Source organism: Ailuropoda melanoleuca, chromosome 15 (assembly GCF_002007445.2).
Source record: "Ailuropoda melanoleuca isolate Jingjing chromosome 15, ASM200744v2, whole genome shotgun sequence".
Lineage (NCBI taxonomy): Eukaryota > Metazoa > Chordata > Mammalia > Carnivora > Ursidae > Ailuropoda > Ailuropoda melanoleuca.
Window position 1 is genome coordinate 75,734,223 of NC_048232.1, and position 21,685 is coordinate 75,755,907.

Consider the following 21,685-nt stretch of genomic DNA (forward strand, 5'->3'; position numbering starts at 1 on the left):
CCAAGGTGACAGCTCTGAAGAACAAATGTCATCCATAAAGAAAAAAAATCAGTATTTGTTTTAAATTGAGGCTTCCGCCTTGGTAAGAGTATAGAGTACAAAACCACCTCCCTCCTTACTTATTCGCTGGTAAGCCCAGTGGTTGGCACATGACGGGCAATTCAGTCCGCAGGTAAGAGAATGGTTGGAAGCATGTTGAATGAACGGAAATGAATGGGTCTTTGAAGAGTCACTGGCTCCAATACATTGTTGCTCATCTCTAAGATAGAAGAGTAGAAATAAGACCGCAAAAAAAAAAATAGATACATAGTAGAGACAAGGAGGAAAGATAGCAAAGATAAAACCGTTTCCCATCCTTTATAAACTTGGAGAAAATTCCCCTCTGCCCCCATGTGAGAGCCTGTTTTTGTTTTTTGTTTTCTTCTTTAACCCAGAAGCTGGCAAATTGGGCACTACCTTCTTTAAAAATTCAGTGGTGTCAATTTCATGGTATCCCCTCCATAAGGACCAACCCCCCCCCAAAGATTGGTCACATCTCCAACCAGTTGAAAGGTAACCAGAAGCTCAAGTCTCCAACCTGCCACTCGGCCTTAGAGAGAAAACCCCTCAACGAATTTATCTTGACAGGATACGTGTGGGGGTGGGGAGTGACTGTGGATTGTGTTAATGTGTCCTACAGAACTGAAACAGAAAAACCCAGAAGTGATCAGCCCGATAGCTTCACTGCAACTGCTGATTCCAGCAGCACACACGCAGGAAAATCAAGAAGTGGTCTGATCTGAATATATTATCACTCCTCAGATCTCAAGAGATTATAAAGGAGAATTTTGTTAAGGTTAGGGAGGCGTGTCCTAACTGCCTGGCCACCCAGAGGGTGCTCCTGGAGCCCACGGAATGGCCCCTCCCCCGCCCCTCCAGGGTGCCTGTCCGAGGGAGAGGCAGTTACGACAGTTGGGGAGTAGAAGGTGCAGAAGACAGAGAGCGGCTCAACACAGAGAAGAACTCCCTGCTAACTGTCCCGACCCAAAATGAACTGGGCTGCCTTCGGAGGGCCTGAGTTCTTCATCCCAGGAGGCATTCAGATAGAGGCGAGATGCCCACTGAGCAGAAATATCTCAGAATGGTATCAGGAGCAAGGGGGGGCAGGGAGAGGGGAGGTTATGTGTGCGCATCTCCCTTCCCCGCGAAGCCTCTCCCATAACTCAGAACGCTTTCTCACTTGTATTGTTTTATGACTACCACCAGCGATACCTCCGTGAGCAGCAACGAGTACTTAATATGCCGCACGGTGTTTCTGAAAGCGAGGTCCATGAATTACTTCCATGGGCATTGCCGTGTGACTATAGAAACCTACTCTAGACCTACTAAATCAGAATCTTTGCGGGGGGCGGGGGTGGAGCCCAGGAGTCTGTATTTTAATGTTTTGTAGATGATTCTTATTAGCAGTTAAAGTTTGAGAATCACTGGCTTAGTGGTTAAAGCACTTTAGAGGTACAAATCCTGCCTCTACTCACTGGGTGATCTTGGGTGGGTTACTTAAATTCCCTGGGCCTTAGTTGCCTCATCTGTAAAATGCGGCTAATGTAAAGCGTGAATTCCAGCCTTAGAGGGATTTTGTGGGCTTCAATAAGGTGGTGTGTGTACAGTACTTAGCACCACGTTAGCTGCTGTGATGAGCATCAATTCACGATAGGAAATAATGACCGTCTCTCCAGTGACCGGGGATCGTAGACCCGGGAATGTAATGCAGGTGCTCAACCGAGCAAGCTAGCCAGTCCCAAACTGACGTGCGTCGGAATGACCTGTACTGCTTGTGTCAGGGCTGATCCTTGGGCCCCACTCCCCTGTTCTGAATCAGTAGGTCTGGGAAGGGCCCAGGCATCTGTATTTTTATTACTCTCCCTGAGTGACTCCGAGTTTGTAAAAGCGTCCTGCAGTGTTTTCTGCTAGGGCAGCATAGTGCCTTTGTGGTCAAAGAGATGTGTATTCAAGAACCTCTTCTAAAAAGCTGGATGACCTAGAGCAAATTTCTTGAGCTTCTTTCCCTCCTTTTGCTCATCCGTAGAAAGACTGTTCTAATCCCTATTTCCTAGTAGTAGTTTTTGAATTCATGTAGGTAAAGCAGTTGCAAAGTGCCCAGCCCGTAGCAAGTGCTCAGTAGTTTCTGTAGCGAAAATCCAAAGTGCAGCTTCTGTCCCTCCTTCGCCCTCATTGAAAACGTTGCTATTACTAAGCCCATTTGAGATAATAGAAAGTTTCAGTCTTTTACGTATCCAGTGCCAGCAAAGCCGCTGAATGTATCTTTTAAAAGATACAGTTAAGACTACCATTTATTGACTAAGAAAAACCGAGGCCAATGAATTGGTGGTGGTGGTACAGTTAGCCATTGCAAACACACCCTTCTTCTTGGGTCTCCACAGAAGAGGACCCTCGAGTTCTGTACCTCTGAAATCACATCAGCTCAACATGGGAGATTAAATACAAATGGAAATTTTTTTCATCCCCCCTTTCTGCTTTGCAAAGTATTTGACTTAACATTTTCTGTAGGAGGCAATTTTGGTTATTTTTACCTGCCTGATTGATGGCTGGCAACTTGGAACTTTGGTTTAATTCTAGATTTCTGAGATGTCAAGGCTCCCGGGAGAGTTAACTCTTCTAGCCCAGGGAGGATGGGCCCAGCCATCCTTGGCCTTGGGCACTCCCACCTCGCTCCAGAAACCCCACCTGATAACAGTGTATGTGGGTCTCTCTCTCTCTCTCCCTCTCTGTGGCCCAGGTACCATTACTACGGCATTGCGGTGAAGGAAAGCTCCCAGTATTACGATGTGATGTATTCCAAGAAAGGAGCCGCCTGGGTGAGCGAGACGGGCAAGAAAGAAGTGAGCAAACAGACGGTGGCATATTCACCCCGGTCCAAACTTGGAACGTTGCTGCCAGAGTTTCCAAATGTCAAAGATCTAAATCTGCCAGCCAGTCTGCCTGAGGAGAAGGTGACCGCATCTGAGGTGTTGCTGGGAGTGGGTGGCTTCCCTTTCTCTCTCTCTCACTCAACACACACACAACTTCTCTCCCTTTCTCTCACTTAGTGCAAAATGGTGAGTTTAAAAATATAAAGATAGAGGGGCACGTGGGTGGCTCAGTGGATGAAGTGTCCAACTCTTGATTTCGGCTCAGGTCATGATCTCAGAGTCGTGGGATCGAGTTCTGAGTCAGGCTCTGAGCTGGGTGTGGAGTCTGCTTGGGATTCTCTCTCTCCCTCTCTCTCTCTGCCCCTCCCCTCCCCACTCCTATGCTTGTTCACTCTCAAAGAAATTTTAAAAATCTATAAAGATAGAAATCTGAATTAAATATGGACTTTAGTTAATGACAATGCACCCGTGAATATAATACCGCAAATCAGATAGTTTGGGTCATAGGCATTTGGAGAAAAGGACTGGAAATACATCAGTCCCGCACCCATCTTGACGCAGCCCAATGCACCAGCAGACGTAGAGCTTCTGCCGTGCACACAGCCCCCGGGGAGCTGGGATACGCTGTAATGGAGAGCTGAGTCCTGTTCCCGGGAACCCCGCAGCCAAGGAGGGAGACGGATGCTCATGCATAAGCAAACTGAGTTCACATAAAATGAGTGCATGTCTACGTTCTGAAACAAAAAGAATGTCTGTAAATGCTTTCAATCTAAGAACTAGTACATTTTTTCCCCTCAATGCTGCTTTTTTTTTTTTAATCAACAAACTTCCTATATGACAGATTTAACACTCTTGGATAAATGGAGCTGGAGATGAAATTCTTTGGCTGAGCAGATTCCAGGAAATTTCTGAATGTCTTTTCGTGATTTTTGGCAAACACCTCTTCTTATAAGTACTCACTGGGTTGTAACTTTTCAGTATCTTAGCTGATGAGGAGAATTTAATTAATACGCCCTACTGAGCTCCACTGTGGGCCAGGCACCCTGCAAAGTGCTGGATACGTGAGCATGAATGATATGCCATTTAAGGTTTCCCAGAGCCCATGGTCTCATGGGAGGAGAATGGGGGAGAGAGAAACCCATGCTTTCCACGGGATCACAGGGCAGGTGCCAGATGGAGAAACATGCCCAGGTGCCGTGGGAGCACAGAAGAGGGAGCCCGGGGTCAGAGAGCACCACGAATGAGTTAGACTTCCTTGGGTCTTACTGGATGAGTAGGTGTTAAACGAATTTTGTCCCTTAATAGGGAATACATGACTTGAAAATTGAAATTCCAAGGGAGGGTAGCAGTCATGTGTATTAATTATGCTTTTATTGTTGATCCTTCCCCCCCCCACTCCCCACAGGTCTCGACCTTTATTATGATGTACAGAACACACTGTCAGAGAATCCTGGACACTGTAATAAGAGCCAACTTCGATGAGGTAGGTCAGTAAGTGTTGAGCTGTGGAACACTCCGTATTAAAGTATTATAGTAGCAGGAGCTCCCATCTCGTGAGCTCCTACCAGGTGCCAGACCTTTGGAACCCCCTGATGTGCGTTAGTTCACATAATCTTTCCAGTGATTCCAGGAAGCAAGCACTGTTCTTACCCCCATTTTCCACATCTTCTGCGTGCTCCTTGATTTCACTAGTGAGCTGCCTCCTGCCCCACGGGCCTACAAGAAAGACGGTCTCTCAGGGTGATCGTTACACCCAGTGTTATAGATTCAGAGAACCTGAAGGAAAGCTTTCCTATATTTTGGATTTAATCTTTTCCTGGGGCTCCATTTTCTTTTTATTTTAAAATAGTACAGTTAAAGAATGGAGAGGAGAAACAAGAGAGGATGAAGTGCAAGTTACATAACCAGAGAGACAATAAAATCTTCTTGCCGAAAATGTCATCCGAAAGAGCCTTCCAGAGGGATGGCAAGAAGCCACACATTTCACCCTATAAACCTGAGGCCTTTCTGTTTCCAGAAAATGCCTTCAGGCCAAAAAAAAAAAATCCCCAAAACCCCCTCAAACCCCTTGGCATAGGTTATGGACATTGAATTGGAGGACCATGCAGGCTCCAGTGGGACTGTAAAAACCAGGGGCTATTGGTGGACAAGATCCGGAGATTCCCTAGTGTGTGTTTCGGGGTGGGGGGGGTGCAACCTGGGAGAGGGGAGGGTACACAATGGCGTAAAGCACAAAATGCTCTCTCCCCCACATTCTTGTGCCTTTCTGCTGTGCCTCACAGCGGTGAGCAAGCGGTGAGCGTTCACTGAGTGCTGCGCTTACTTGTGCGAGCTCACTGACGGTTCCCTCAGTAGCCTGGGTGCTGGTAGTCGCAGGCTTGGCTCACAGACCCAGCTCCAGAGGGGGGTCGCAGAGTGCTGGTAGAGAAGGACTGTTGTTCCTGCTCTTGGCTTTTATTCACAAGATTGTTTAAATCTCCCAATTCCTTGATCAATGATTTAAGTGGATTTTTTTTTTTAAAGAAGGAAAAATCGCTGCTTTCTCTCACGTTGTGGTTTGGCTATGTCTTATATCCCAAAGATCACTGAGATCAGAGCAAATAAATGTTCAAACTCTGTTCAGGTAACACTGGCTTCTGTAACAAATAACCCTAAGTCTTAATACATTAGAAGTTTATTTCTCACTGGTGTCACGGCCCAGCGTGGATGCTCGCAGGGGGAAGGTTGGTTCCTGGGGGATAGTTCAGGGACCCAGCCTCCTTCCGCCATGTGGCCATACCCTGCCCTAGAGCCTTGGTGTCCTCTTTGTTCAGCTGCAGATGGGGAAAAGGACTACAGGGACGACATACCCGCTTCTTAACCTTGTCAGCCCAGAAATAAAATGCATCTTTTTTGCCCGTGTTCCATTGGCAAAGCTGGCCTCATGGCCCCACCTTGATGCAAGGGGATCCGGTCCCTCCCTGGGCAGCGGTTCCCCACCACAGAAGAGGAGCTCAGAGCTCTAGTGGCTGGCTGTTTCTCTCCACTACAAGGACTAACCACAGAACCAGTGGCAGTCCCCCCTTTAGTTCATATGTACTTTTATTCACCTCAAAGCTCACTCTCATCATCTCATTACACTTAATTCCATGCATTAATCCCAACACTTAACTGGGCACCTAAGAGTGCCATGCATTGGTGTCGGTCTCAGAACTGGGGCAAGAAGAAGACCCAGCCTAGAGGGGGAAAAGCAAGAACGCACACCAGAAATTAGGATGCAGAGTAGACAGTGAGGGCTGCAGAAACCTTGAGGGGGCTGAGTGCTCCTGTGGGGAAAGTGCCAGACTCTGAGCCCAGGCTCTGCCATGAAGGCCTTTATTGTTTACCCTAGAAATAAAGATTAAAAATATCATCCCTGCCTTTCTAATGCATAGGGTTCCTGGAAGAAGATGAGATAATGCTTAGCAAAAACCCTTTGTAAACTATAAAAGGTCATAAGTATGTTGCTGTTATCGGGTATGTCAACCAGAGAGTTCAAAGACTTGCCCAAGGTCCCACATTTGGTTAGGGTCAAGGTCATGGCTGCATCTTTTGTCACCTGACACCTCAATATTCTTTCCACTCCTTTGGGCAGGGATATTTGGTGACTCTTTTTAAAATGGCTAATCAAGACATGGTTCATTCTACCCAGCCACAAAAGAATGAAGGGGGATATTTTCCCCTCGATGGGCATGCCTTTCTCCCACAGCTGAGAGAAGTCACGGGTAAATGGATGGTGGGTACATCTGGTACACCTTGACATTGTAGTTTGCTTCAAGTCTTCAAGATCTTTAAGAGTTGAGGTTATAACTAATGTTGGTATCACATTCTTAAATTATCTTGTTGGCTGGTGCATTGTTTGTCTCCTATCAACACAGTGTAAGCCCTTGAGGGCAGGGACCTTGTCTGTCTTGTTTGCTCCTGTATCCACGTCAGCCATACTCTTAGGCTCTCAGTGAATATTTGTTGGGAGATGAGTGCATGGATAGATGGGTAGATGGATGCAAAAATGTCACGGTCTTGTAGCCCAGTCAGGCAAGTACAGAGAGCCCCAGTCTGCACGTAGGGGACTCCCTGGAAAGCTTTCTCCAGACTATATCGCATAAGGAGCTGTCAAGTCCAGAGAGTCTTGTGTTTGAGTCCAAAGGTCACGAGCCTGTGACCTTGAGCAAGGTACTTAACCCCTCTGAGCCTCAATTTCTTTGGCCGTAAAATGGAGATGATTATTTTATCTTCATAAGAATTCATAGAAGTGTCTGATTTTGAAATCAGAGCATAAGAAATGGTAGGTATTTTGGTGGCTAATGTTTTGTTGAGATCCTTTTAACACTGTAGCAATTACGTATCCCTGACTGGAAGTGATCAGATGCGCTTCCACAAGGTGCTAGTATATTCGGGGTGAAGTAAATACGGATATGGAAAAGAAATAGAAAACCTACGTAGGTATTCTTAAGGAAATTGTCTCCTGATGCTTCACTGACCCAAGAAGGAAAGGGCTGGGAGCTCAGGGGACTGAGGCAGATAATCCAGAAAACTTTAAATAATGCTTTTCCATCTTTACCTCTGATGATTTCACCACTTTCACTTACAAGGAATAAGGAAACCTCCTCCCTTCTGGCTGATAATCAGTTTCTGTTTATTAGATGCCTACACGCTGCCAGGCATTTTGCCTCAGTGACCTTATTGGGCCCTAGTACTGGGTAGACAGGATCTCTATTTCATAAAAGCCGATAGCTCTCATATTTAAATATTTAGGCCTGAGCTCCAGACTCAGTTGACTTGACATCCAGCTTAACGTGGCCAAATCAGAGCTCTGACTTTCCAACTGAATTTGTTTTTCCCAACTCAGATCGCCATAACCACCCACCCAACTGCTCAAGCTACGAATCTTGATGCTTCTCTTTCCCTCACCCTTCATATCCAGCCTCTTGGGAGGTCCCACCAGCTCCATCTCCTGCATAACACTGTGTCTGTCCATTTCACACCCAACTTCCAAGTCTCGGCTCTTGAGCTTTCCACTGTTCTCCCTCCTTCTTTTCCTCCTCACTCCGAGGAACCAGTACCTCAGGATGTTAAATGGCCTGAAACGTGGAGAGTAGAAAGGGAGGTCAAAACTGACCCAACACCCTCCTCTCCAAAGGCTGCTTAGGAGACTGAGGACGGATCAAGGCTCCCTGTGCAAGTTGAGCAGACTTAAAACAGACAGATGCCTGCTAAAGACTGATTTTCCACAGATTTGTTTTAATCTACACAGCCGCTGATCTTTTCCAGAATTTCTGTTAGAAATTGACTGCTCACATATAAAAAAAAGAGTAGGGCTGCATGCAAGGAGAGCTAAGAAAGACAGATGAATTCAGAATCTACCAAATCGTAGGAATCAGCTGGGCAGAGAGGGTCTTAAGTGGCTTTGGAAGGTCAGGCAGGGAGGTCCAGGACCTGGCCTGAGGCTGATACCCTGGGACAAGCTGGTATCAGGAAACAGTAGAGGGTCCTCGAGAAAGAAAGCACCTTATCCAAGAGCCCTGGCCATCTCCAGGCTCGGGCCAGCCAGCAGTCAGCCACCAGGTGTCCCAGTGACAGAACAAGAGCCTTAACAGGTAAGCAGAGCCACAATGGGGATCCTGGCTGGACACACTCAGAGGCTTAGGCAAGGTGTCACAAAGCTTAGGGCAGTCCATGGATTTCTTGGGGCTGGTAGTGGCGGCGTGTCTGTGATATAATAACCACTACCACCACTAACCTTTATTACGCATCTACTGTGTGCCAAACACTAAAACAGGTACTTGTAGGAATCCTTTCCAAATCCAAAAAGTACCAAAAGTGCTACTTTTATTGCTATTTCACAGGCGAGGAAACTTACCTATTTCTAGCTTAGAGATACAACACCCCTGGTTGGTAGTGGGGCCCAGGTTGGAACTTTGGAAGACAGTCTTCACTCATCTGTATTTTCTGTTTTAATTTTCAATCTGGCTGAATACTCTGCGGTATGTTCACTGTTGTGGAATAAATGGAACTGTGACTTCAGTGTCACAGTTCACAAACCTGGACTTCATTCACCACTTTGATCATGTTTTTGGTAATTACCATGTGCCCCCTAGGAAGTCAGGGGACATCCTTTCTCTCCATCCCACATCCCCTAAGCCTCTCTTCCAGTGCAGGCCGTGGGTGTCGGGGAAGTTTGTCCACAGGAGGCTGAGCTCAGGTCACCAGGCTGGAGTCAGACGTAACCTGGTCAGAGGAAAGCAAGACCCAACTTCTGAGAGGGGCCTGAAGGACACTGCAAGTCGCCAGAGCAGGGGTAGAGAGATGGGAAGTGGGCATCAGTCCAAGGAGAGCTATGGGTGTCAGGAACAGGGGAGAGGGCCTGTTACCATGAGAAGAACAAACCAGCCATGAGACTGATTGGTGGAATGACTGAGGCAGACATGGGCTCCGTCTCATCCATTCCCTGACTTGCTGTCTGGATTTGGACAAATAAGTTAATATCTCTGTAAAACGGGAGCAAGGATTCTCGACTGTAGTAATATTGCAAGTACTCAATGAGAGAACCTTTGCAAAGTACCTGGCATATGGTAGTCACTCGATGACTAAAGCTGATGCCCACAGTAATACCACCTCCAAAGTATTAGACAAGGGGTACTAGAGTATCTTTCGCATTGGATCAGGGTTGATTTAGGGAACCAGGAATGTGGGATGCTACGTGTGAGGGTTTGAGAGTGCCCGTCTGTGGGGAAAAAAGGACATGTACTCCAGGAACCAAGTCGAGCCTATGAGAATTCACAAAAATTCAGTCATTTTTCCCTGTCTTCAAGATGAGCCACTCCTCAGTGTTAGCTAAACTCTAGGTATTTTTTTTTTATTGTAGGTATTTTTAATGGTATTATATACATCAGTTAACCATCTTTGCTGTTTCCCTTCACTTCCCTTATCTTGTCCTGCGCCCAGGCCCCTACCCTGCTCTCTTCCTGACCTCCAGCTCACACACTAGAAGATGGAGGTACACAGGCCACCGAAGAGCTGTCTGCCTTCGACATTCGCTCTACCACTCCCTCATCAACAGCACAGCTAGAGCTCCTGCTATCATATTGATAACGCAGTCTCGAGTGCCTCCTGTATTTCCGCTCTGCACTAGTGGTGAGGGTGGGAGTGCCCACGCGGTTTACCAGCCACATGCCACCATCTAGCATCCCACAGTGGCAACAACCAGCCAGGGCTCTTTGGGGAATGGAGGAATTTGGATAGGAAGAGGTCCTTGCATTTTCTTCTGGTTTTGGTACACATATTTGAATTGGGAGACTTGTCTGTGACGCCTACTTTCCTCCCTTCCAGATACATTCCTTTCACCAGCAACTCACACATCACTCCCTTCTTTTCGAGAACAGCCAAGGGGCCCCCACAGGCCCAGAGAATAGTAAGCACTAGCGCTCTGAGTTTAAAAGCAGTATCCCACCTTCCCTTCCTTAAATGTTTCCCGGACCGCAGTGAGGATGAAGGGGCTGATGAGTTAATGTGCTGGTCCTCTATCCCAGGGCAGAGTAGACCCCAGGCTGCCGGGCCAGGTGGTTCTGCAGCGGTGGGCGTGGCACACACAGGGTAAGGGGAAGATGGGGACGGGGCCGCCTCTGCCACAGCAGGGGGAACGGACGACCCCACTGCAGGCCGGTGGAGTCCCAGGCGTTGTTGCGAGGGCCCCGGGTAACCTCATGGTTCTCCTTTCTGTGGCTCGATACAGGTTCAAAGTTTCCTTCTGCACTTTTGGCAAGGAATGCCCCCCCACATGCTGCCTGTGCTGGGCTCCTCCACGGTGGTGAACATCGTCGGCGTGTGTGACTCCATCCTCTACAAAGCGATCTCGGGGGTGCTGATGCCCACCGTGCTGCAGGCACTCCCGGACAGGTGAGCACCTCCCTCCTGTGGCTAGTCCTTAGCACGCATGTTCCAGCCTCTCTCTCGCTGAACATAATCACGCGCTGTCTGGGGGTCTCCATTGTAAAGACCAAAAACTTTGGACTTTTAAAAATTCAATTTGATTTACGGTTTTTAATATAAATAAAAATTTTAACATTTTGAACCATTTGTATGGTTCGAAATTCGAGAGGTGTAATACAGTATATGGTGAAAAGTCTCCCCCTACCAACTCCTGTTCCCCGGACACCCCAGACCTCTCCATAGAGCATCAAATAGAGTCATTTTCTTGGCCTGAGGTGGCGGGGGGGTCCGTCCAGATCTGCTGTGCACATGTAACCAATGCGTATATCCTACTCTTTCTCACTGAAACAGTGATATACTCTCTTTCACTGTCCTGCACCTTGCTTTGAGAAAGCAATCTTGGAGCTTGTGCTGGGGCTTCTGTGCCCCTCCTGAGCACTCCTTACCGTGCCCCATGCTGCTCCCTGCCCTGGGGCCGGACCAGATGGAGCACCTCACAGGGCTCCCTTTCCCTGTGGCATCCGGCTGGGGTCAGCCAATGGGGAGATCAAAAAGAGGGAGGGAGAAGACGGGGATCAGGAGAAGACTCTGTCTCCATCCCTGGGAGGTCACCCCGGGCTGGTTGTGGCCATCCACAGGCCTCTGGAGCCTTCCAGCATAGCGCCAGATTCAAATTCTGCTGGAGTACCTTGTGCTTGTGCCTAAANTGGCCATCCACAGGCCTCTGGAGCCTTCCAGCATAGCGCCAGATTCAAATTCTGCTGGAGTACCTTGTGCTTAGATTGGAAGCTTGTCCTTAGGACATGGGGTGGGGGAGAGCCTGCTGCCCCTCACACCCCTCGCCGCCCCCTGAGAGCAGTGCTCTCCCTCATGGGCTCCTTCATGCCTGTTGACGCCTTCATGACTTGTTCCTTGTAAATAAACCCTCCTATTCTGAATAGTGTCTGCTTCCTATTGGGACTGTTAGAGAACATTCCACAGCAGTCTGGAAAGAGATTTTATTCTTTTTTTTTTTAAAGATTTTATTTATTTATTTGACAGAGATAGAGACAGCCAGCGAGAGAGGGAACACAAGCAGGGGGAGTGGGAGAGGAAGAAGCAGGCTCATAGCCGAGGAGCCGATGTGGGGCTCGATCCCACAAAGCCAGGATCACGCCCTGAGCCGAAGGCAGACGCTTAACCGCTGTGCCACCCAGGCACCCCAGAGATTTTATTCTTTTTTATGCCTGAGTGCTGTTCCCACTGGACTGAATGTAATCCGTCGTCTTCTTGTTTCCGGTCTTGTTTTACTACAAATAATGCTGTGATGAATGATGTACATTCACTGGGGGGGGGGGGNCGGGGGGGGGGGGGGTGCATTAGCTTCCCAGGGCTGCAGCAGCAAAGAGGCACAAGCTGGGTGGCTTCAAACAACAGAAAGGAATTCTCTCATAGTTTTGGAGGCCAGGAGTCTGAAATTAAGGTGTTGGCAGCCTTGGTTCGTTCCAGAGATGTACTCTGTGCCTCTCTCCTAGCCTCTAGTGGTGGCTGGAAGTCCTTGGTGCTCCCTGGCTTATGGACTCATCCCTCCGGTCTCTGCTTCTGTCTTCCTGTTGACTTCCACTCTCTGTGTCTTATGAGGACACTTGTCATTGGATTTAAGGTCCACCCAGTGAGTCCAAGATCTCAAGATCCTTAATTTAATCACATCTGCAAACAAGGTCACCTTCACATGTTCCAGGTGGACATACTGGGAAGGGGGGAGTGGGGAGGGGGGCACCACTTATCCCACTACATGAACTCTATGTGCGGAATAAATTTCCTACAGGGCTGAATTTCTGGTTTAAAGGCTATATGACTTAAACTTTTCTGAGTGAAGTCTTGATGTGCATTTCTTTTATTATGAATGAAGTTGAGTATCTGTTCGCATCTTTAAGAGCAACTTCTGTTTTCTTTCCTGTGACCTCTCAGTTTTTATCCTTTGATTATTTTTCTATTTGGTGGTTGGTGTTTTTCACACTGATTTATAGGAGCTCTTTATTTTTAAAAAAGATTTTATTTATTTATTTGAGAGAGAGAGAGAATGAGAGAGAGCATGAACAGAGGGAGAGGAAGAAGCAGACTCCCCGCTGAGCGGGGAGCCCAATGTGGGGCTCGATCCCAGGACCCTGGGATCATGACCTGAGCCAAAGGCAGACACTTAATGGACTGAGCCACCCAGGCACCTCCCAGGAGCTCTTTATCTATTAGATATAATAACCATTTATCTGTGTTAAGAGTTGCAAATAGTTTCTCATTTTGTTGTCATTCTTTTGTCTTTACCATACAGAAATTTATTTATGTAATTGAATTTATCAGTCCTTGCGTTTATGGCTTCTGGATTCAGTTTCATAGTTTTAAAAGTCCTCCCCCATTCCAATGATTAAGTAATTTTCCCATGGTTTATCACACTAACTTTATGTTAATTTTGTACTTTTGAATTTTTGTTCAATTTGGAACTCATCCTGGTGTAAGATGTGAAGTGTGGCCTTGTTTTCTCCTCAGCAGCTATCCTGTTTTTCCAGCACCATATGTTAATTATTCCATCTTTTCTTCACAGAGTTGAGATGCCACTTTTTTTATATAGTAAATTTTATATGTATTTGGGGCTGTTTCTGGACTTCCTACCCTATGCCATTGATATTTCTATACATTCATGTTCCAGGGTTACTCTGTTTTAAGTTTTGTGCTTTTAAACATATTTAAGGGGCGCCTGGGTGGTTCAGTTGGTTAAGTGTCTGCCTTTGGCTCAGGTCGTGGTCCCAGGGTCCTGGGATCGAACCCCATGTCTGGCTCCCTGATCACTGGGGCGTCTGCTTCTCCCTCTGCCCCCACCCCTTGCTCATGCTCTCCCTCTCCCTCTCAAATAAATAAATACAATCTTAAAAAAAATAAACATATTTAATATTTAGTAGGACTAGCTCCTCATACTTACTTTCCTTTTTAAATAATTTTCCTATTATTATCACTTTTTTTCCATATGAATTACCTTGTCATCAGTGTGTCTATTTCAATATGTATACATTTATAACACACATGTATTCTTATTGGGATTACATTACATTTAGAGATCAATTTAGGGAAAATTATGTATTTATGATATTGAGAATTCCTAACAAAGAATATGGTTTGCCTTGACATTTATTCTGATCTTTAATTTTGTGACTGCAGGAATATTGTAAATGATTTTTTTACTTAGATCTTACACATTTAAAAAGTTTCTTCTTAGATATTTATCTATTTGTTGCTATTGTTCTTACAGTCTTCTCCTCCACGGCTCTTGACAGATGATGGTTTGTGTATATGAAAACTGTTGATATCTGTGTGTTGTATTTGGAGCTGGCTATGCCAAATTTATCTTCTTGTATTTTTTTTTCAGGTTCTCTTAGATTTTCCATGTTTAGAATCCTTCAAATACAGATAATTTTACTATTGTTTTTCTAATTTTTACACCTCTCATTTACTTCTCTTACCTAATTACATTGGCTTATGCCTCAAGAACATGTTAAAGTTCTTGACTTTAATGAAAATGCATCTAGTTTTTCTCCATTAAACATTGTGCTGGCTTTTGGATTAAGATTGACATATTTTGTCATGTTAAGGAATGTCTGTCTTTTATTAATTCATTAGATGTTTTATGAAGGATAGTTGTTGAATATTATCCAATGGTCTTCATCATCTATGGAAATTATTATATTATCCGTCTCTTAATATTGAACCATTCTGGCATTCCCAGAATAAACCCCACTTGCTCATAGTATATTTTCTTAAGGTGCTGCAGGATTTTATCTGCTAACGTTTTATTTAGAATTTCTGCATCAAAGTCGTAAAGTGAGATTGGTCTGCAATTTTCTTTTTGTGTTTAATCTTCATTAGTTGTTGGTATCAATGTTATTCTTGCTTCATAAAAGAAATCTGGAAGCTTCTCCCCACCCCCATTTTTCCCTAAGCTCTGACACACTTTTAATAGCACTGAAATTATTTGCTCTTGAAGACTAGATAGAATTAATTCCCCTTTGAAGGGATCTGGGTGTGGTGTTGGTGGGAGTAAATCTTTGAAGTTTTTCTTTTTTTTCTATAGTAATTGTTTAGTTTAGATTTTCCGTCTTCTCTGAGGTAAGTTTTGGTAAATTACAACTTCCTAGAAAATATCCACTTCTAGATCTTTAAATTTATTTGCTTAGGGTTGAGCAAAGTGCATTTGTAGACTCATTGACTTTCCTCTATGTCTGATTATTCCTGCTTTAATACATTTTAGTTTGTGTAGTTGTGCTTTCTTTTGCTTCTTCGTGATTAAGTTACCTGTTTTGTTTTATTTTTTCAAGCAACATGCTCTTAGATATATTTATTGGTGCTATTACTCTTCTTTTTTTCTAATACATTGAATTCTTTCATTTAACTCATTTCTTTTACTTTCTTAAGTTTACTTTGTTCTTCATTTATTCAACAAACACTTTACTGAGTGCCCACTATGTAGTTTGTTGTTCTATCAGTGACCAAAAACAATTGACCAAAAAATAGATGCTTGATTTACTTACATTCTTTCATTCTTGTTTAATAACATAAATATTTCAGGCTTGGGTTTTTCTTTGAGCACCATTTGAGCTATATTCCATAGGGTTTGATATGTAGTATTTTAACATTGTTATTTTCTAGATATTTTGCAACTTTGGTTTGGAGTTCCTCTTTGTCCTAAAAATTTTAAAAGAGTACTTAAAAACTTCCAATTGTTAGGAGCTATTATCTTCTGGTTATGTAATTCATTTTAGCTTTTATTGCCTTGTGATTAGTGACTGTTTTCTGAACTATTTCTTCTTTTGAGATTTTACTTAGATTTTATTTGTTGTCTAATATATGGGCAATTTTGTGACCCTTAGAAAGAAGAAGCACTCTCTGTCTTCAAAAAGCACTTCTCTGTCTTTAGCAGATCTGTATTTGGGTCAACATTATTGTTATTTAGTTCTTCTGTTGTCTTAGTGCTATCCACTTAGACTGTTATGGACCAAGACAGGTAAATAGGTTTAAGACTTATTACTAATATGTGCTAACCTATTTCACCTTGAATCTCCCTTAATTTTTGTTTTTGAATGTTGATGCTGTGTTCTATGATGCTTTGCTGTTTCTGGCTGATTTATTTTCAATGTAATAGCTTCATTATGAATCACAACATCTTCATTGTAAATTGTACTCTTAGCATTATTTTTTTGGTACACTTAACATTATAAAGTCTAATCCAAATTTTTTTTTGCCCAGAATTTAGGTTGTCTGATATTAAGATCATGACCTCTATGTTCTTTTTGATCTCATCTGTCTGAATGCATTCGCCCATCTTTTTATTTTCGATCTTTATAACTTACTTATATGCAGAACCATTTAGAATTTGTTTTATAGTTTAGTCTGGTTTTTTTCTATTACTGGTTAAGTCTAACCCACTTACATTTATTGACACAACAGATACTTTTGTTCTTAGTTCTATCATTTCCTTTTATATTATTAAGTATATGTTTATAGCTTTTTATTTAATTTTATTCTTAAAATTTAGGTTTATTGAAGCACACTTTATATATATTAACATTCATCATTTTAGTGTATATAGGTGACCCTTGAACAACACAGGGAATAGGGGTGCTGAACCCCTGTGTAGTTGAAAATTTGTGTATAACTTTCAGCTCCCTCAAAACTTAAGTACTAATACCTGACTGTTGACCAGAAGCCTTACCAATAACATAAACAGGCAATTAACACGTATTTTGTATGTTACGTGTATTAGATACTGTATTCTTACAGTAGAGTAAGCCAGAGAAAGAAAATGCTGTTAAGAAAATCATAAGGAAGAAAAAGTAAATTTACAGTACAGTATTTATTGAAAAACAATTTCTATATAAGTGTGCTCGCACAGTTCACACACGTTGTTCAAAGGTCAGCAGTGCAATTGAAATATAGTTTCATCACCTTAAAAATTTTCTCATGCCCGTCTTCCACGGCCAGCCCCTTATCATGCAGTGTTTGCATGGCATATCCTTTTCTACCCTGTTACTCTATGTCTTCATATTTAAAGTAGATCTCATGTAGCTAATATAGTGAGCTCTTGCTTTTTTATCCAATCTGACGATTTCCATTTTTAGTTGCTATGTCTAGACCTTTGCATTTAATGATGTTAATGATACCGTTCATTAAAAATTTCCATCTACTAGTTGCTTTCCTTTTTTTTTAAGATTTATTTATTTATTTATTTTTAGAGAGAGTAACAGAGCAGGAGCGCATGGCGGGAGAGGGGCAGAGGGAGAGAATTTTCATACAGACTCCCCACTGAGCATGGAGCCCGATGTGGGGCTCAATCACATGACCCTGAGATCATGACTGAGCCAGAACCAAGAGTCGGACACTGAACCCGACTGAGCCACGCAGGCACCCCCCACTAGTTGTTCTCTATCATTTCCTTCCGTTTTCACCCCTTTCCCCTCTCTTTGTGCCTAGTTTTAGGTTAAATTTTTTTATCATTCTATTTTACTTCCACAATCGGACTGTTCTTTATACCTCTTTTAAAAAAATTTTTAATGGTCTTTCTTACTTACAATCTACCTTCAGATAGTATCATGCTGCTTCACACGTAGTGTAGGGACCTCGCAACAGTCTACCCCCAATTCACTCGTCCTCTCATGTTTTATGCTGTTGCTGTCACACATTTTGCTTTCATATATGCTCTAAACTCATATATATATTGTTACTGTTTTTGCTTTAGATAATTACCCTTTAGAGCGATTAAAGATATGGAGAACAATCTTTAAATTTACCTTCAGGGGTGCCTGGGTGGCTCAGTCATTGGGCGTCTGCCTTCGGCTCAGGGCGTGATCCTGGAGTCCTGGGATCGAGGCCCATATCGGGCTCCTCTGCTGGGAGCCTGTCTTCCTCTCCCACTCCCCCTCCTTGTGTTCCCTCTCTCGCTGGCTGTCTCTCTCTCTCTGTCAAATAAATAAATAAAATCTTTAAAAAAAAAATTTACCTTCAATCTAATGATTTCTGATCTTCATTTCTTTATATAAAGTCCCAGTTTCTGTGTTATATTATCATATCCCCCTGCCTGAGAATCTTCTAAAACTTTTCTAATATTGCAGGTCTGCTGCTAATGAATTATTTCAGCTTTTGTTGGTCTGAGGAAGTCTTTATTTCTCTTTCATCTCTGAAAGACACTTTCAGTGGATACGGTGTTCTGGATTCACAAGTTTTCTGTTTTACTTTGCTTTCATCACTTTAAAGATCTTAATCCGTTTTTTTCTGGCTTGCGTGTTTGTAGATCTTTTTTACTCGGTATACAATGTGCCTTTTTTTCCCTCTGGCTGCCTTCAAGATCTTCTCTATCTTTGGTTTTTAGCTGTTTGAATATGATGTGCCTCGTTGTGTTGTTGTGTTGTTTGTGTTCTCCTGCTTGAGATTTTCTGAACTTCTTGGATCTGTGCTTCGATGCGTTTCACTGTTTGGAAAACTCCCTGCCATTATCTCCTGCTCTGTTCTCTCTCTCTCTTCTGTTATTTCAGTTACGTGCATGTCAGACCATTTGATACTTTTCCACAACTGCCTTGGAGTTTCTGTTTAACTTTTTTCACAAGTTTTGTCGTTTGGTTGAGGTCATTTTTATTGGCCTGTCTTTAGGCTCACTGATTTTTTCTAGTGTATATCAACTTCACTAACGAGACTGTTGAAAGCATTCTTCATCTCTGTTGCCATGTTTTGTTTCTATTTTCATTTCTAACATTTCATTTTTATTATTTCTGTTTGTGCTGAAATTCCTCATCTGTTCATGCTTATAGTTTATCTTTTCCATGGGAGCCTTTGGCATATTAACCATGGTTATTTTAAATTCCCTGTTCAATAGTCAGGTTCTCTTGATTGCTTTATCTCTTGAGAGTGGATTCTTTCTCTTTTTAAAATTTTTATTATTGGAGTATAGTTGGTATACAACGTTATATTCGTTTCAGGCATACAACATAGTGATTGGACAATTCTATACATGATCACTGCTCACCGCAATAAGGGTACTTACCGCCTGTCACTATCCAACATTATTGTTATAGTGACTATATTCCCTATGCTGTACTTTTCATCCCTGTGGCTTACTTGTTTTAAAACTGGAAGTTTGTACATCATATTTCCTTTCACCTATTTTGCCCATCCTCCCTCTCCCCTTCCCCTCTGGCCACCACCAGTTTGTTCTCTGTAATTACACATCTGTTTCTAGTTTTTCGTTTGGTTGGTGTTTAGATTCCACGTATAGGTGAAATCATATGGTATTTGTCTTTTTCTGTCTGACTCATTTCACTTAACATAATACTTTCTATGTTCGTGCGTTCATTCATGGCAAAATCTCATTCTTTTTATGAAGTAATATTCCATTGTGTATATATGCCACATCTTCTTTATCTATTTATTGATGGACACTTGGGCTGCCTCCGTATCTTGCCTATTGTAAATATGCTACAGTGAATGCGTATATCTTTTCAAAGTGGTGTTTTCATTTTGAGTAAACACCCAGAGTGGAATTACTGAACTGTATGGTATTTCTATTTGTAATTTTTTGAGGAACCTCCGTACTGTTTTCCACAGTGGCTGCATTAATCTGCCTTCCCACCAGCAGTGCAGAGGGTTCCCTTTGCCCCATATCTTCACCAACACTTCTTATTTTTTGCCTTGTTGATACTAGCCATTGTGACTGGTGTGGGGTAGTATCTCAGTGTGGTTTTGGTTTGCATTTCCCGGATGACAAGTGATATTGGGCATCTTTTCCTGTGTCTGTTTGCTATCTGTATGTCTTCTTTGAAAAATATTCAGGTCCTCTGCTTATTTTTCACTGGATCACCTGTTTGTGGTGTTGAGTTGTATATGTTCTTTGTATATTTTGGACATTAACCCCTTATTGGATATGTCATTTGCAAATATCTCCTTCCATTCAGTAGGTCACCTTTTTGTTTTGTTGATAGTTTCCTTTGCTGTGCAAAACCTTTTTATTTTGATGTGGTCCCAATAGTTTATTTTTGTTTTTCTTTCCCTTGTCTGATGAGACATATCCATAAATATGTTACTAAGACCAGTGTCCAAGAGATTACTACCTAGGTTTTCTTTTAGGAGTTTTATGGTTTCAGGTCTCATATTTAGGTCTTTAATCCATTTTGAGGGTTTTTTTGGGTTTTTTTTAATGCATGGAGTAAGAAAGTGGTCCAGTTTCATTCTTTTGCATGTAGCTGTCTTGTTTTCCCAGCACCATTTGTTGCAAAGACTGTCTTTTGTCCATTGTATATTCTTGCCTCCTTTGTCATAGATAAATTGACCATATGAGCATGGGTTTATTTCTGATTCTCTGTCCTGTTCCAATGATCTACATGTCTATTTTGTGCCAGTACCTTACTGTTTTGGTTTTTTTTAAAGATTTTATTTATTTATTCGACAGAGATAGAGACAGCCAGCGAGAGAGGGAACACAAGCAGGGGGAGTGGGAGAGGAAGAAGCAGGCTCATAGTGGAAGAGCCTGATGTGGGGCTCGATCCCATAACGCCGGGATCACGCCCTGAGCCGAAGGCAGGTCCTTAACCGCTGTGCCACCCAGGCGCCCCCAGTACCTTACTGTTTTGATTACTTTAGCTTTGTAGTATATCTTAACATCTGGGATTGTGGTACCTCCAGCTTTGCTCTTCTTTCTCAAGAGTGCTTCGGCTATTCGGGATCTTTTGTGTTTCCATATAAATTTTAGGATTATTTGTTCTAGTTCTCTGAAAAAATACTATTGGTATTTTGATAGAGATTGCATTGAATCTATAGATGGCTCTGAATAGTATTTTATCTTTTTTTTTTTTAAGATTTTATTTATTTATTTGACAGAGATAGAGACAGCCAGCGAGAGAGGGAACACAAGCAGGGGGAGTGGGAGAGGAAGAAGCAGGCTCATAGCAGAGGAGCCTGATGTGGGGCTCGATCCTATAACTCCGGGATCACGCCCTGAGCCGAAGGCAGACACTTAACCGCTGTGCCACCCAGGCGCCCCTGAATAGTATTTTATCAATATGTTAACATTTTATATTATTACATTTTAATAGTATTAGCTCTTCCAATCCATAAGCATGTATTTCTTTATATTTGTTTATGTTGTGTTTTGTTTCTTTCCTCAGTGTCTTACAGTTTTCAGAGTACAGGACTTTCACCCCTTGGTTGAGTGTATTCTTTTTGGTGCTTGTGTAAATGGGATTGTTCTCTTAATTTCTTCTGCTGCTACTTCATTGTTAGTGTATAGAAATGCAGCAGATTTCTGTATATTAATTTGTGTCCTGTAACTTTACTGAACTCATTTATTCTAGTGTTTATGGCGGACTCTTTAGGGTTTTCTATATATAGTATCATATCATCTGCAAATAGGGACTTCTGCTTTACTTCTACTTTACCAATTTGGTTGCCTTTTAATTCTTTCTCTTGTCTGTTTGCTACGTCTAGGACTGTGACTAAAAGTTGGTGAGAGAGAACATCCTTGTCTTGCTCCTGATCTTAGAGGAAAAGCTTTCAGCTTTTCATTATTGAATATTATGTTAGCTGTGTATTGGTCATAAATGGCCTGTATTATGTCAGTGTATGTTCCATCTAAACCCAGTTTGTTGAGAGCTTTTATCATGAACAGATGTTGAATTTTTTTGTCAAGTGTTTTTTCTGCAGCTATTCAGATGATCAGATGGGTTTATCCTTCATTTCATTAATGTGATATATCATTTTGATTGATTTGTGTATATGGAACCATCCCTCCACTCGACAATAGATCTCACTAGGTCATGGTG

General features: G+C 42.9%; 1 protein-coding gene across 3 annotated transcripts in view; it reads left to right on the top strand.

The window, feature by feature from the left end:
• RFX4 (regulatory factor X4) overlaps positions 1-21,685 on the top strand; it is a 163,985-nt gene that overhangs the window by 87,614 nt on the left and 54,686 nt on the right. For 2 of the 3 annotated variants that reach the window (XM_034644081.1, XM_034644080.1), the window contains 3 exons: positions 2,777-2,990; positions 4,315-4,392; positions 10,660-10,823. In XM_034644081.1, coding sequence (XP_034499972.1) covers positions 2,777-2,990; positions 4,315-4,392; positions 10,660-10,823 — 456 coding nt within the window. Of the gene's footprint in view, positions 1-951; positions 1,124-2,776; positions 2,991-4,314; positions 4,393-10,659; positions 10,824-21,685 lie in introns of those variants that run through there. The other variant, XM_011235295.3, reaches the window with a different exon arrangement.